This window comes from Hyaloscypha bicolor (genome assembly GCF_002865645.1).
Source record: "Hyaloscypha bicolor E unplaced genomic scaffold K444scaffold_44, whole genome shotgun sequence".
Taxonomy (NCBI): domain Eukaryota; kingdom Fungi; phylum Ascomycota; class Leotiomycetes; order Helotiales; family Hyaloscyphaceae; genus Hyaloscypha; species Hyaloscypha bicolor.
Window position 1 is genome coordinate 288,225 of NW_020194546.1, and position 15,996 is coordinate 304,220.

Below are 15,996 nucleotides of genomic sequence, written 5' to 3' on the forward strand. Positions count from 1 at the left end.
AGCTTTTTAAATACATAACAAGAATTGGTGGACTGCGGCGTGTAAAAGGCCTATTGTCAAAGATTCCTTCATGAGCGGGCGTTTTGACCTCCTTATCCGTCAGTATATTCAGCAAGTGTGAATGTACCAGCAAAAGTGGGAAAATAAAGACTTTTGCGTTCTCCTACATTCCCCATGCTGTACCATCATAACAATGTGTCTCAAGTCATCAATCTATTACGCATAAGCAATTTACCCTTTTCTTTTCCTTTCCTTCCCCATGCCTTCATCAATCATAATTCAGACGTCATTACTAGGATAAGCAACCTTCAAAGTAGGGTTGAACTCCTCTTTAATACTTCTCATGCTCACAAATCTGGTCAGCAGGTTCTGGCTTCCAGCTTTATCGTTCGTTCCACTGGCTCTCGCGCCACCGAATGGCTGTTGTCCAACAACGGCTCCCGTGCTCTTGCAGTTGATGTAGAAGTTTCCTGCAGAGTTTCTCAGTGCATCTTCGGCGAAGCGGACAGCTGCACGATCTGTAGCAAAGATGGAACCGGTGAGGCCGTACTCGGATGTGTTGTCGACAAGCTCGCAGATGGATGTATATGCTTCAACTGGTGATGTAGTGTCATCGTACACATAAACCGTCAAAATTGGGCCAAAAAGCTCAGTTGACAAAAGGTGGTGGTTGGGGTTGGTAGTAACATAAATCGTAGGATGGATGAAATAACCAGTGGAGTCATCATACTTTCCACCAGTGATCAATTCGAGGTCCTTGTCATCCTTGGCAGCATCGATAACTCTAGAGAGCTTCTTGAATGACGGAGCATGAATGACGGGACCAATGAAATTCTTGGAATCTGTTACGGGACCGACTGAAAGGGCAACGGTCTCCCGCACCAAGCGCTCCTTGAACTCGGACCAAACTGACTTCGGGACATAAGCTCTCGAGGTTGCACTGCACTTCTGTCCTTGGTATTCGAAAGCACCACGGACAGTCTGAACAGCGGCATTGTCAATATCCGCAGATGAATGGATGAGGTGGAAGTTCTTGCCCCCCGTCTCACCAACGATTCGAGGGTAGCCTTGGTATCTGCCTTCTGCGACACCATTGGCAATAGCACCATAAAGCTTCCTGAATACAGCGGTGCTGCCAGTGTAGTGAAGAGCAGCAAGCTTCTTGTGTGCGAGAACGACTCTGGTGACTTCTTCTGGGTTGCCTGGAACAAACTGAATAACGTTCTTTGGCAGGCCAGCCTCCAACAGAATATTATAAAGAAGCCAGTTCGACGCAATGGCAGAGTCGGATGGCTTCCATACAACAACATTTCCCATTAGAGCAGGGGCACCAGGTAGGTTACCAGCAATGGCAGTAAAGTTGAACGGCGTAACAGCATAAACAAAGCCCTCCAAAGGACGATATTCCACTCTGTTCCAAACACCAGGCGAATGATGTGCCGGTTGTTGAGCGTACAGCTCCTCGGCGAATTGGACGTTGAATCGAAGGAAATCGACCAATTCTGCCGCCGAATCGATTTCGGCTTGCCATGCATTCTTGCCTTGGCCGAGCATCGTCGCAGCCATAATCTCATATCTGTATTTGCCGGCAATCAGATCCGCAGCTTTGAGGAAGATTGCAGCTCGGTCGGAAAAGGGAAGAGATTCCCATTCCGGCTTCGCAGCAAGGGCCGCATCGATTGCAGCGGAAACATCTGATGGCGAGGCATTGGAGTATGAGGCGATCGTGGAGGAATGGTTCGATGGGTTTTGTTGGGTGGAGATAAACGAAGTTTTGAGCTGTCAATGTTAGAATCAATTTGGATGGCATGATGTGGTGATTTACCTCTTTACCTCCAACCACAATAGGTACCTCTAAAGGAGCTTTCTTTTGGAAGCGCTCAAGGGCAGCAGTGAGGCCATCCCGTTGAGCCGAACCTTTCGCATAATGGTGCTGCTAAGATTAGTATCTAATCAATCAATTCGCAGATTGAACTAACGTTTGGTTCATTTGAGACCTTGGGGATCTTGAAAGAAGCAATGGTAGACATGTTGGCGACGCTGCGGGGTATTCTGGCGGGGTTGGTTGACGTAGCGTTCTGCAAACAACGATTCAAGGGTTGAAAACTTCTGAGACTCTTAGCAGCCATTTCAGTAAGGAATGCACGCAATTGCACGGAATGGACGAGGAAGGAAAGAGGGCTTCGGCGAGCGTACCTCGAAAGCTTTTATTGTTCGAGGAAGGTACGAAGAATGAGGTGAAGCAGCTTTCATAGGAACTTTCGTGATGCGGCAATCAACGGCTTTGCAAATCAAGAGGGGCAACCCTCGACAGCTGATCCTTGAACTTCAACTGAGCTGCACTCCTAGATCGGAGCCCGTCAGGTACTTCTCAAGAATGGGATTTGGTCGTACAGTAACTTCAAAGTTTATGGCAAGTGAAAGGAAGATGTCAAGAGAACCTCCAAGCTCGCACGCACGCATATCGTCAGAGTATGCTTTTACTGATAGTATTAAAATGGTGCTATGCCCCCTCCCCCCCTCCAATTCTTCTGCTTCCCTCCAATCACGAAGTCTTTCATCCGCCGTCCCAGCCTTGTCTTCTCAACTATTGGTCCACTCAGTTTTCCCTATCAGTAGTACTCTCCGATTTCTATTCAATGTTATCATCTTGCTTTGAAGGGGAACCTAGCAGAGTGACCAACCAGAAACGGTTTATGGAAGATCCATGTCTCCAGCTCAAAGGTGACCGAAGATCACTCACCGGGGGCGCTGAAGCTTAAAAATGGATAGCAATACGTTGCTCCCAGAAGCGATGGCATTAGCCCTTTCTGTCCTCGCGTTCATAAAATCAATGACACTTGAGGTAACTTATGATGAAGGTGATTTTCAGATTGAAAGAGCTCTATTTTTGTAGGAGCGACTTTACAGGCCACTCGAGCACCATCTCAAGTGCTCAAATGCAAATGCATCTAGATATCTCCTCCCATGGCCGTTGATCAGCACATGTTGTTCATCCAACCCATTAACCATTACGCCTGATCCTGGTGATTCAAGATGCCAATAAACCGATCCTCCCGCCCGTGTTTCTTTTGGGTATATCTCTCCCTCCGCAGTTCGTGAACATTAACAGTTGGCACTGGGATGTGCCCCAATGATTACATTAAGTGAGTGTAGGTACACCTGAATCTGGCAAATAAAACAGGTGCTGAATATGCTAAACAAGATATGTTGTACAAGTGGCAGTGTTGTAACACAGACTGTGGGGGACACAGATTCTTGAAGCATGGAAGATGACGAGACCACAAGTGGCGTTGACTTGCCTCACTTCTCAGAGAAGTCGGCAGGAGTGGTGTGCGAGAATTGAAAGGTTTTTTGTTTCGCCATGGATGGTGACATATAGTGCGTCTCCGGAAACGTGTACTCAGAATGAAAGTCAGAATGAGGCTGAGTAGATAGTGTGTATTGAGGCGAGTCGCCCTCGTGAGCGAATAGGAAGTTCGGATTGAACTGCTCGTAAGCCGGGGTGACTGGCTGGCTCATCGAAGTCAAATATGCCGGGTGGGGCATGTGAAGTTCCAAGGGAAATGTTTCGTGTGCGGGAGTGTACAGTGCTTCGTCGGAAACTTCAAAGCTCCACTGCTTCTCTGGGAACTCGATGGTCTGCCAATTGTTGGAAGGGTGCATAACAATTTGGGCCTGGGGTGTCTCAGGGGGTGACGCGAGGTTCTGGTCTCCTTCCATTGTGATGAAACCACCAGTTCCAGCATTGAAAACGAAGTTCATACTCCCTTCATTCGGCGAGGCAGTAGATCTCGAGGTCTCCCTTTTGACGAGGGTCATCTCCCTTTCTCGAGGCGACATTGGCGTGGGTGGAGCTAGACTGCTATTCAAGGAGGACCCGGCGGTCAGGGAAGGCGGTACCCGAATTGTGTGGAAATTTTGCTCCATGAACGACTCGGGGAAGTTACCCAAGTTGATCGGTGAGCGCTGTGCAGACTCAACTCCAGATTTGTACACTCGACCAGAAAGTACGTTTCTATTTCCTCCGGCAGAAACAATTCGGCGCATTGGTGATGAAACTGGGCTATCCATTGGTCGACGGAATCCTTCGGCATGAGAAACCGTTCTTGGTCCCATTGATGGACGGTTGCTGCGCAATGTGTCCGCAATCAATGCAGCTGGCTTATGCTGAACCTTCTTTCGGCGAGAAGCAATATCCATTGGCGGTGGCGGTGGCGGAAACCTAAAAGGATTCGAGGGGGCTGGAGGCGACGCAGAAGTTTCATCGGATTCGGCAATGTCATGGAACCCAATCGCCAGGGTCGAAGCACTGCTATTCTCGGGACTTTGGCTGTCACTATTGCTGCCATTCGCTTGTTGGGGAAGGCTATCGAATTGTGTCAAGAGCTGTGAAGGGAACGCGGTAACTGCTTGTGGAGCAGATACCTCGACTTCGGAAGACGTGGGGTAGGCGCTGAAGAGTGTTGGGGTGTGGTGTTCCTGTGGAGGCGATTGAAGCTCGGCGCTCTGGGAACTGTTATTGTAAATATTGTTGGCAAAGGCGGAGGGATACGAATATTGGTCGAAGTTAACAACGGATTCCTCCGGAGACGGGAAGTGAGCACGATCGCTGTTTGCGGAATCGTGAACAAGCGAGCCACCTCTAAATGCATTCAGAGAATCGTGGTCAACAAAATCGTATTCGTCGTGCTCACTTGCGGCTTGAGCGGCTGCCATAGTCCGGTGGAGGGACTCCATGCTTGCCGACGACGGGTCAGAATACTGAGGATTGTAAGGGGCGACTGGAGGTGGAGGTCCACTTGGCAGGCCAAATGGTGCGGGTAGTATATGGCTGTCGAAATACTGATTGCCGTAATTGAAATCCGGCGACGAAGGTTCAGAGTATTGTCCCAAAGCATCTTGAGCCTGCCCTGCTTCGTAAGCTTCCTGCTTCTTCTCCTGCTTCCTTTTTGCTCGACGATTTTGAAACCAGTTCTATATATCGTCAGTAAGTGTATGCGTGCAGATGAGCTGGAAACCAACATTGATTCTCGGAAGTTCCACTCTCATATCATCTGCAAATTGACGTTTCGTTTGAGTCGTCGGCTTGGGGTTCTTCTTGAACTCGCGTTCAAGAATGTCTACCTCGTCCTTTCCAAGTCGTGGTTTGGTTTCGTTCGTTTTCGGTGCTGTGGGAAGAGGGGCCATTGCATATGTTTGGTGAATATCAGCGTAATGTGCCGACATTCTGTGCATCTGATCTTGGTGAGAGAAGTGTTGATGCTGCTGATATTCAAAGTACTGGGCCATGTTCAGCCTGGTTTCGGAACCAGAGTTGACAATCTGAGGTCCCAGGAAGCCGCCACCAATCTGGATCGAGGGGTCCGCAAGCTCTCCCGATCGAAAGACTCTTGGGACCTTCGAGAATCACGCTTCCGAGAAAGATGATTGTATTGATTGGTCGCGTGGCAGGGGGTGATAGATAGCTGCTGGGCGAGAGATCCTCCAAAGTAGCTGTGAGCGAGTGTACAAAGGCCAAAATCAACTGGATGGATAATTGATCGACGTCGGAAAGTGCAATGATCCTACAGACGAACGAATGGAGTCTGATTCAAATAAAGGTCGAGAAATAACAGCAATTCTTGAGTTCGGGGCCGGAAGGTTGGTTGGGTTGAGTCGCGGTCGTGTTGGCGGCCGAGGTCGATATCGCGTATCACAGGAGTGCTGGGTGAACGAATGGTGGTGATGTATTACTTGTAGATGTATGGACGAACGAGTGCGAGTTGAGCACCGTGTCCAACGATTAGGACGTAAGGACGTAAGGACGAAAGGGAGGGACTTCTAGGAGAGAGTCAAGAAAGGGCCAAGGAGGAGGGAGGTGGAGTCGAGTTAAAGGGAAGGGGATGTACGGGAGTAGCGCTTGGGCGGCAGATCGTGGCGGGCGGTTTGACTTCTGGAACCTGGGCGCTTTACACGGTCATACTCAAGAGATGTTCCCGGAACTTTGTACAGGGCGAGTGGGGGATATATATGACACACGGAGGGTGAGGATAGACGGCTGAGCAGAGGAAAGCAAAAATGCAGAAAGAGTTGACGAGAGCTATCTAGTGCACAAAAAGTGCCAGCCGCGGAGGGAGGGTTTACTGGGCGGCGGATGAGCGAGATCTCAGTCTCTGAGCACATCTCCTCAGTGCTCACCCATGCTTGCCATCCCTCCCTCGCTCGCTGTTTTTCGAGGTCAGTTGGCGTGGCTTGGCAGGGAATGGCACAACCTGGTCGTCGCTGCTTCTGCTCGCTGCCCTGGCCCCCTGGGGTCATGAATCCACGATGGCGCGTGGGAAAGCTTGCCGTCCCTGCCCTGCCCTGTCTGCCCTGCCCAGTGCCCACCCCTCTCTGCCCCTTGGAGCCCTGGCCTCAATCTCCTGACCGCGGTGGGCTTGGTGGGCCTATGGTTGGCGCACAGCGCCACGGCCACCAGCGGGAGAGGTGGGACGCGGTGAGACAGGCCTGGGAGGCTACTGTAGGAGGCTAGGAGGCTAGGAGGCGAGGAGGTCGAGGGAGGCCCAACCGGTTGACGAGCGGCGGCCCCTCAGGAGATCAAGGCGGAAGTGGAAGTGGAAGTGGTAGTGTGGAAGTGGAAAGGTGGCTAGGGAGGAGACGAGCCTCCGATTGCGAAGTTGCGAGTGGTGGTGGCTCACAACCACACACAGCTGAAAGTGCAGAGCGTACCTGAGCACCCACCCCCGGATCGAGCACTAGCACGCTTTGCTGAAATTAGCCCTCCGTCTCCCTCGAGCCAATCAGGGCCTCACTGCCGACTTTCCGGTCAACTCGGACTTGACGTTGCGACCCGATGCAATTTTAACGGCGTCTATCCTTCACATCAACGATTCAACTCACTGCATCCGCGACTGATACTGGCATACTGCCGACTACTGACGCCAGAGCGCGCATAGGTTGCAATCATCACTGGCTCTGTTCGACTGCGGTTCGACATGGAAGAGTATTTTGTCTGTCGCTATTGAATATTGCTCTCTGTGATATCACGATGCTCTGCCCGCCTGCTCACTGGTCCTTGCCCCGACCAGTTGCTCGGTCGGCCTGTCCCCCTCGAGTTTAATTCGGGACCGCACAAAGCGGCGGGCAGCGTGTGCACAGTGCACAGTGCACTGCCATAATCCAGAGCTTGGAAGTAGGTACCGTACTCCCTGGGGTGCCAGTTTCTGTCGAGTTGACGAGGGGTGACAGCCTGACAGCCGAGAACATGGGATGATGGGATGAAGTCCTGAACCTCAACGTCGTCTATTTTTGGCCCACTCCCTGATCATGCATATGCAGGCCCTGTGAACATTTGTGCGCGCTGGCTACTGCCACCACCAAACGGCTTTTCGAGGCTGCTGAACTGTGCTGCCTTTCGTTGTTATGACCACCAGGTCCTGTTGTCTGTAGTACCGTTGCATGCGCGCACTTTGCGCAGTGAGAATATACGTGCAAAAGAGGAAGCAAAGCTGGCCGTGAACAGTTCTCTCTGATGGTGAGATGGACGTCGAGCTGGCTGATGCTCACTGCCCCTGCTGGTAATCCTTGGCAGCACCCCTCTTCCGCAGCCAACCACACCCCCTGAGCAAAGTCCCGCGAATCGCCCTCCATAAGATGAACGATTGCTGTGATATGAACATCTCGCTGCGCCGCATGGACACTGAAGGAGCGGTTCTGAAGCTTTCTGTTTCTGCCTGTCTGATGATGAGCTGTTCCTCGGGATCGGGGGGATCCTGCCTGTCCCCGCACAAACCCCACTGCCCTTTCTGCCTCGAGACCTAGCTTTTGCATTCTAGAGCCTCAGCTGAACATGCAGCCGTTCGAAGGAGATCCAAATGCGGCCACGAGCTGGACAAGTTGGGATATACTCTGCAGTCGATTGCCAAATGGAGAAGGTCGCCGATGCTAGCCTTCTTCACCGCCGCGCGGAGAGCGTTTGAACTTTGAAGGCTGGAGAACAGCAGCAGCCAGACTTCTTTTTTCTCAGATTATTCTTCTGAATTCTGAAGCTCTGGGAGCCCGACGATGCTGGGCCGCACCGATCTGACCCCTCGGACATTTTGATAAGGCACACTCTCCTCACTCCTGGGCTGTATCACTCGTCTCGTCTACGATAACACACGTTTGGCCTGTCTGCTGGTCTGATGGCTGTGGCCACCGAAGCTTGCTGACTCGGACTCAGTGTGCAATCTCCCCCTCTGCTTGGGGCGCATGTTGACTTCGCATGCCATTGCCTGACCCAACCGGTCCAAACCGCGCGCCAGAGGGTTCCTTGGCCCTCACGCTCACTCAACTGCTGAGTTCCCTCCCGGCGGCCCACGGTCGATGGTCGACGGTCGACGGAATCGGCCAAGCAGTGGGAGTGTGGAGCGGCAAATGGAGCTAGCGTCGTCCCGACAAGCCAGATGCGAGCAGAGTGTTGTCCTGTGCTTCTAGGCCTTGGCGGGCTGGTCTCTTTGGATTCGTTGTTGTACGATGCTAAATCTCGCGTTTTCCGACGCCTCGATTGGCTGCGGAACAGCGCGCGACGTTTCCCCTGCTGTGGGATCTCCAGCATCCTGGGCTGCTGGCCGTCTCGCTTCTCTTCTCCCTGTCAGCGGCGGGGGGGAGGAGGGGAGGGGGCAAGGGGCGGGGCTGTTGAAAATCATCGTGGCAGCTGGGATTGCGGATTCGGCTTTCAGTCCAGAAGGTGAAAGTCGTGCAGTGAAGTGCAGGCTGCCGCGCGACTTGACGACTTCCAGGGTTGCAGAGCGATCTGGAAGAGTAGCTTCCGGCCTGCAAGTACCCTCCTGGGACGGAGATGTCGCACGGCAACGCGTCCACCGGGGCCGTGACAGTGTGTTGCACTGGCCAGGGCCACAGCGAGAGGGCCCATTTTGCGCGCGGCCGGTCTGTATGCGTAAATTTAAAAAGTACTTGGGATGAATGCATTTGCTGGATTCGGAGAAAGCGTGGCCAGCAGCGCAGCTTTCCTTCATCTTCGATGACCTGGGGACCAGGGGAGGCGAGGCGAGGCGAAGCGGCCGCGGCCGCGCATTCCTCCGCTTTGCCCCTGCTTGGATCGCGACCAGGCCATTCTCGCGCCCGCGCCCGCAACCCCTCAGGGGCGTTGAAAACATCCCGTACAGTAAAGTACTGTAGCAGCGCACCATGCATCTAGACCATCTGGTCATGCTCATGCTCACGCTTACGCTCACGCTCATGCTCAGGCCCATGCCCATGCCCACCACGTGGGAAGGGCGTCGGCCCATCGGGTAGGCCTCAGCGGGCGGGGAGACGGGGTTCCTCCAGACGCAGGGAATAGGGGCGATCATCAAAGGGCTTTGGGCGACTCCTCCCGCTCACACAGGTACAGCTTCACTTTCGATCAGACAACGATACATTCGTTCCTTCATTCATCTATTCAGAGACGGCCGCCGTCCGGGGGCGCTGTCGTGCAACGGACGGAAAATTCCGTTTTGCGAGGCACCACGTTCAAGAGGTCAAGTTTCTCTCCCGTACCTGCATGCGTTCCGCAACAACAAGGCGCGCAAGGAGGAGTTGGTTTGTATCACCGTCGACCCGCAGAAGCCGTTGGCCTGGGAGTTTTGCAAGACTGCAGGTCCAGACCCAGAGAGCAAGAGTGAAGCGTCTCGTCGGGCTATGCCGGCAATCGTCAGGCCCCAGCTGCCATCAACCATCGCCCCTCAGACAGACATCTGACGCAGAATCCTGCAATCTCCCACCCAAAGTCGTTTTGGATCCTGTTTCTTCTGCTCGTACCTGAGTCTTCAATGCAGGTGTTGGGCATGGCGCTCGAAGCCGAGATCCAAAATTAAAACAATCAAAATTACAGAGCGATGCGCCGGGGGATGGAGCTGGCCAAAATGACCAGTCAACATCCATCCTCAGAGCCGCATTGTTTTCGCCACGCCACCAGCTGTCAACTTTAAGATTGCCCTGTGAGTTCCGAAGCCCGGATCGGACAGGGTAGGCTGGAAATAATGCCGTTTGTACTTTGGTACTGTGGTTTGCGCGGCCTTTTCCACTATCATGATATCATCGTGAGTGGAATGTTTTGCAGACATGATCACAAGCTCTGCATAGCGCCGAGTTCTGGTCTTCTTCCAGTTATCGCTGGTTGTTAATTATTTACATCTTCCGAGTTGATATTGGTCCTCCCACCAATTCTCTGTACGAGACGTGTACACTGCAAGAACGGTGAGGTTGCAGCAGACGCTTCAACGGCAGTGGCCATCCCCCACATATCCATCCAAGACAGCTCACGCAGCAACAACTGCTCTCCACAGATCCATATTTCTGTGACTGCACAAGAGAGGACAGCAATGACGAATGCCACTTAATCATCTTCCCACCGGCAAACTGCAGATTCCACCCGAAGTCATCTTGAAATCTCCTACCCGCATCCGTTCAGGCAAGTTGCATCATTCCCCTCGCACAACCTTTACCACAGCCACATCGTCGGAATTACCCAAGGGAATTCGCATCCCGAGACACAATTACGGGTCCATTGAGACGTACAAAGGTACAACGTCGTACTGCTTCCTGCATCCCCAATAGCTGATTACGTCTCCAAGCGGCTGGTCACAACTCCCCTTCGTTCTCTAGCCTCGCGTCGCTTCCTCCAAATACTTAAGTAGCAACAAACACACAGCACGACCAACCATGCCGTCTGCTAGATTACGCAATATTTAGCTGCAGCCTGCAGCTCCCACATCGTTGGGATAACCACCGTCCTGCTGGCATCCAGCTCACCAGCGCACTTGTGTTCCCACACCCACTGCCGGTCCCAACGGCCCCACGTACCTTGAGAGAGCACTCTTCGAGGCCTTGCTGCCTTCGTTTGCTTTCCCCCCTTTTGTCTTAGCCCCGTGAGGCCTTGTGTAACACCCTTTCCACCCTCGTAGAATAGCGAAAACTACGGATGGACTAGAGCAGCAAGCACAACTTACCAAACTGTGCCAACCCCCTCACCCATCACTCACAGTAGTCGACGTTTGTGAAAAAGAAATCGGCCATAAGCTCCCAGCCTCCCGCACTCCGATCGATCCCATTCCACTTTGCTGTCGAAAAACAAAGCTCCGAAACGGGAAGTTTCGGCGCCGGAGATCTGGGAAGTGGAGTGTGGAGGCGCGCGCGCAAACGATTGCTTTTGGCCCGGCTGCTTTACGACCGCCCTGTCATCGAGTCCAGACCCCGATCCTTGGGATGTGGATGTGGCGAGTGGTGTGTGTGTGTGTGTGTGTGTGGGGTGGGCCGAGAGCACGTTCCTAGATCGAGAGCGTGGGGGACGCGTCCACGGAGATGGAGGGGCGAGTTTAATTTTGGAATACGTTGAAGAAATAAAGTCTGGAGTCAAGGACCCCTGCGTCAAATTTCACGATCTGCCACACGACCACACGAGAAAGGGATGAAAGGAATTTGAGTTTCTATTGATCATGTGCCTTACGTTCGCATGCAATTGAAGGGAGCGGTTTATTGCATTCCTTTTGTCGTTGCAATCCGCGCAGAAAATCCAGCGATGCTCTTCCTTTCAAAGCAGCGATCAAGATGTCACTCCACCAAGCGGGGAAAACATTGTGTTCAAAGCGATCTCAACTTTCGACGTCAATTGGATATTGAAGTCTCTAATGAAAGCCGGTTCCTGGGACCGCAGGTGCTTGGCTTGTTTACTGGTTCCCAGTGGAGCGAATAACGACATCGGGACGGCCTCGTAATTTCGGGCCACAGTTGAAAGCAGCCTCAACCGTCCTCAACTCAACTTTTTGCGATTGTCAGTGTATCTTCCAGTTCCGGGAATATAAAAATAACTTTAAAGATATTCGCGTACGCAACTTCATTATTCGTTCATGGCTCGGACTTGAACTGCGATTGGGTCGGAATCTGCAATATGTGGACTCGGACGACTTCCCGAGTCTGGATGCCGTGGAAGCACTACTACATTTCTGTTTGGCCTCTTTCCTGGCCTCTAGCTTTCTATTTGCTCGTGAGTTTTCGATGTTTCTGTCGGCATTGCCACAATTGCGGCAGGTACCAACGTCCTTGTGCCACTGAGGTGCGCGGATCACGTTCTCTGCCAGTGGCACTTTTCCTTTCTTTACTCTCCTGTCTCTGGCTTTCTATTTGCTCGTGGCCCTGTTCAACATCCCATTGCAATGGTGCCATTGCCAGGGGCCGAACCTCTGCCGCTGCCGAAAGCGCGCGGATCTGAACCATCCAGCTGGATCTGCAGGAAACAAGATCTCCCAATGATATCTCTATATGCTTAAACACGCGTTCTATATGGTCTAGAGCTGTAGATACACCCAATCAATCACCCCTCAATGCGTCTAAGATCTCCAACTCTACCCCCGCCTCTGAATGTCTCACCACCTTGACGCTCCTGAGATCCTTCACGATCCAGTCCGGCTTTGCAGCGAGCACTTGCTCAACAGTATGACTAGTAACAACCGCCAATACTTTGCAGCCCGCGGCTTTCCCAGCAGCGATACCAGCAGGACTGTCCTCTAATACGAGGACCTCTGCCTGCCCATCCCCATCTCTCAATCCCAGCTTCTCCTTCCCCATCAAATAGCACTCTGGATCCGGCTTCCCGTTCTTCACATCCTCCGCCACAACCAGATGCTCCGGGATGGGGAACTTCAATACGTCGAGCCAGCCCGTCACAAGCGGCGTCGTGCCCGATGTCACGATCGCCCATGGCACCTCAGCCGTCACCACTGAGTCCAGTAGATCCCTCGCGCCGGGGACCTCCACAACATCTGCACCGTAATTCTTTGGCAGCAAGCCTTCCATATGCTTGATATCTGCATATCAAGATCCCATTAGCTGTGAAAATCGCGGCTGAGAGGCAGTTACCCCTGAATACGAAAAGTTTTGGGCAGGACAGCTGGAAGGATTCTGAATACGAGAATGAGGCATCCAATAACAGGAACTTGAGGGGAGTGTGCATAAGGATCAGCGGTGGTTGGAAATAGACTAACATTCCCAGTTTGCCTTCTCTGGACTTAGGATTTTCAGGACGTCGATGCTGCGGCGGCCATGAGAGGTTTGCAGGATGACATTGGGGTCGACGCCGATTTCTTTGCCGATGCTTGAGGAGTATCAATTTCTGAGATGGGTGGATTTGCATGTCTGACCTTACAGGTGCCAATGTTTGATGACAGCTTCTGTTGAGTCTCTAGAAGATGAAAGAGTTAGCCGTTTAGACAGGCTTGCGTAGAGTGGGTGTAAGAAAGACACTGCAGATGCAACCGGAGTGGGTGAGACCTGGAGAAAGGGTCTGTAAATTAATAAAAGAAGAGTTTCCGAACCCTAATGTCCCATCAAAGTCAAAAAGTAGACCATTAAACATAACCCGTTGAAGGGGAGAAGAGTATGTTCTAGAGTGGGATCCCATTGCGGAGTGAGACCTTTGCTAATAAGGCTGTGTTATGGACTCAGAACGATGCACAGTAATAACGTCCGTTATCCAAGAGATATAAACGATTTAGATAATATAAATGAGTTCTGAAGGTCGAGGGCTGTCAAAAACACGTCGCGGGGTGAAAAACGGTGGTGGGGTTGAGAAGATATTGCCGAAAGGCCTTCCTAAGTTTTCACGAGGTCTGTCATACTTTCGCTGTCCTCGAAAAGTGCGACTTGCAACAAAATATCCATATGCCGAGAATCAACCTGATATATTTTCAAATTCCAATTCTGAATCCTGCTCAAAAATTACCGGCGGATTGCTCCAAGTGAAAGGGGAACATTTTGGTTAGGTTCGTGGTATTTAGAGTTCCAGCAGTGGCTCCTACCCAAGACAGGTTGGGAGTAGGGGTTTGGGAGAGATCACGTGTAGCCTCGGAAAACAGCCTCGTCAAAAACGGTTGATAGGCGAAAATAATTTTCGATAAGAAATCGTGAAAATACAACGTCAGTCTCCCCACAACAACAACAATGGGAGGCACCAATAAGCCTGGCAGTAAGTTTCAATGTATAATTAATATGCTGTAAACTCTGACACTGGATTTTTAGAGCCCAAAAGCAAACGAGTGAGTGTGCGGTTACGACATTCAATACAAAAAGCTTCTGCTGCGAAGCAAAAAAAGGACCGCAAGTTGGGGAAGAAGAATCCAGAATGGCGATCGAAGTTAAAGAAAGATCCTGGCATTCCCAACCTGTTCCCGTACAAGGATAAGATCCTGGCAGAAATCGAAGAGGGAAGAAGAAGAAAGGCTGAAGATGCGGAAAAGAGGAGAGCCGATGCAAAGGCGACGAAAACTGGGGAGAAGACTGGGGAGCAGATGGATAGAGAGATGGAGCTTAAGATGGAGGGCGTAGAGGAAGAAGAGATCCTCGACGAGGAGATGGACGAGGATATCGATGAAGATGCCAATCCTATGGCGGCATTACTGGCCAGCGCACGAGCTGCAGCACAACAGTACGAAGATGAACTCGAGAGCGGGGACGAAATGGATGAAGACGACGAATCCGAGTCAGATGAAGACGAGGAAGGCGGTGTCGAGCTTTCCGGAATGCCTACACGAAAAGATGGATCAAGAAAAGCATTCGACAAAGTCTTCAAGCAAGTCGTCGACCAAGCAGATGTCGTTCTCTACGTCCTCGATGCCCGCGACCCTGAAGGCACAAGATCAAAGGAAGTCGAACGAATGGTCATGGCTGCAGCAAGCGGTGGAAAGCGACTTATCCTCATCCTTAACAAAATCGATCTCATTCCAGCCGCAGTCCTCAAATCTTGGCTCATCCACCTCCGAAGATATTTCCCAACCTTACCCCTCCGAGCTTCTGGCCCAGCGCCAAACGCACATACTTTCAACCATAAAGAATTAACTGTACAGAACACCTCCGCCACCTTATTCAAGGCACTCAAATCTTTCGCCGCAGCCAAGCAACTGAAGCGTGCAGTCACAGTGGGAGTAATCGGCTACCCCAACGTCGGCAAGTCGTCCGTGATCAACGCTCTCACATCCCGGCTCGGCGGTGCAGGAGCAGCATGTCCCGTTGGGGCCGAAGCCGGCGTCACCACTTCTCTCCGAGAAGTCAAAATCGACAGCAAATTGAAACTTCTCGATTCCCCGGGAATCGTGTTCCCCAGCACTGGAGATGGAAGCAAAGCCTCGAAGAAGGAAGAGCAAGCCAGACTTGTGCTGCTGAACGCGGTGCCGCCGAAGATGATCGAGGATCCAGTTCCAGCTGTTACGTTGCTTTTGAAGCGGTTATCGAGAGCAGAAGGCATGATGAACAAATTGATGGATGTCTATGGCCTGCCGCCGCTTATGACTAGCAATGGAGATCCTACTACGGATTTCCTTGTTCAGGTTGCGAGGAAGAGGGGACGATTGGGGAAAGGCGGTGTGCCGAATATTGCGAGTGCGGCTACGACTGTTATTACGGATTGGAGGGATGGCCGGATTCAGGGCTGGATGGACGCTCCTGTTCTGGCGATTGCTCCTGATGCTACTGCTGCGACGTCCAATGATGGACCGGTTGTGGGTGATCAGAAGGAGATTGTTACTGAGTGGGCTGCCGAGTTCAAGCTTGAGGGGCTGTGGGGAAATGGGAAGGATGAAGTCGAGGTGGGAACCATGCAAGAATAAAAGTGTAGCATTTCATGATCTCAAAGATCTGGCTTGGAGTTGGGCGTCTCCGGATGTCTAGATAGGAAAACTTCAAATTTTATGGGCTCGAGATTGACCTTAAGCTGCCAAATCAAACGCAATCAATCCATATTGAGCTTTGTCGTCTTTTACCTATAGCTAGCGTTGAATATATCTCCAACTTGGCGGGGAGGTCCACTTGATGAGGCTGAACAAGGCTGGGAGTGACGTTGCTCTGATCTGCAAGACCTGATGTGACCTCAACCTTTAAATCCTTTCATCTCAACTTCCCTTCTTTTCTCACAACCTCCAACTCCTCCCCGCTTCATCCCCAACCTCTTCTCGAAATGAAGGAACTCCTGTCCAAAGCAAATTA

At 51.8% G+C, this 15,996-nt stretch overlaps 6 protein-coding genes across 6 annotated transcripts; 2 read left to right on the forward strand and 4 right to left on the reverse strand.

Annotated features, from left to right (window-relative positions):
- Positions 1-279: 279 nt before the first annotated feature.
- Positions 280-2,030, reverse strand: K444DRAFT_521846 (delta-1-pyrroline-5-carboxylate dehydrogenase 1; the record flags this gene model as incomplete). The annotated part of the gene is made up of 3 exons (XM_024874154.1): positions 280-1,779; positions 1,826-1,933; positions 1,980-2,030. The coding sequence occupies 3 exons, from the start codon at positions 2,028-2,030 to the stop codon at positions 280-282; spliced, it is 1,659 nt and encodes a 552-aa protein (XP_024740957.1).
- A 1,273-nt stretch (positions 2,031-3,303) lies between these two features.
- On the reverse strand, positions 3,304-5,190 carry K444DRAFT_521871 (uncharacterized protein; the record flags this gene model as incomplete). Its single annotated transcript, XM_024874158.1, has 2 exons — positions 3,304-4,977; positions 5,026-5,190. 2 exons carry the CDS (start codon positions 5,188-5,190, stop codon positions 3,304-3,306), a joined length of 1,839 nt encoding a protein of 612 aa, XP_024740958.1.
- Positions 5,191-6,247: 1,057 nt separating this feature from the next.
- K444DRAFT_609379 (uncharacterized protein) lies at positions 6,248-6,589 on the forward strand. Its single transcript, XM_024879565.1, has one exon. The coding sequence runs from the start codon at positions 6,299-6,301 to the stop codon at positions 6,512-6,514; it is 216 nt and encodes a 71-aa protein (XP_024740959.1). The 5' UTR covers positions 6,248-6,298; the 3' UTR covers positions 6,515-6,589.
- Positions 6,590-7,803: 1,214 nt separating this feature from the next.
- On the reverse strand, positions 7,804-8,578 carry K444DRAFT_660735 (uncharacterized protein; the record flags this gene model as incomplete). The annotated part of the gene is made up of 2 exons (XM_024886503.1): positions 7,804-8,111; positions 8,144-8,578. The coding sequence occupies 2 exons, from the start codon at positions 8,576-8,578 to the stop codon at positions 8,010-8,012; spliced, it is 537 nt and encodes a 178-aa protein (XP_024740960.1). The 3' UTR covers positions 7,804-8,009.
- A 3,370-nt stretch (positions 8,579-11,948) lies between these two features.
- K444DRAFT_555638 (glycerol-3-phosphate phosphatase-like protein) lies at positions 11,949-13,775 on the reverse strand. The gene is made up of 4 exons (XM_024876713.1): positions 13,335-13,775; positions 13,166-13,201; positions 13,005-13,114; positions 11,949-12,827 (listed from the first exon to the last, which is right to left on the reverse strand). Exons 1-4 carry the CDS (start codon positions 13,418-13,420, stop codon positions 12,331-12,333), a joined length of 729 nt encoding a protein of 242 aa, XP_024740961.1. The 5' UTR covers positions 13,421-13,775; the 3' UTR covers positions 11,949-12,330.
- Positions 13,776-13,959: 184 nt separating this feature from the next.
- K444DRAFT_626289 (uncharacterized protein) lies at positions 13,960-15,620 on the forward strand (the record flags this gene model as incomplete). The annotated part of the gene is made up of 2 exons (XM_024882627.1): positions 13,960-13,984; positions 14,038-15,620. 2 exons carry the CDS (start codon positions 13,960-13,962, stop codon positions 15,618-15,620), a joined length of 1,608 nt encoding a protein of 535 aa, XP_024740962.1.
- Between the last annotated feature and the right edge of the window lie 376 nt (positions 15,621-15,996).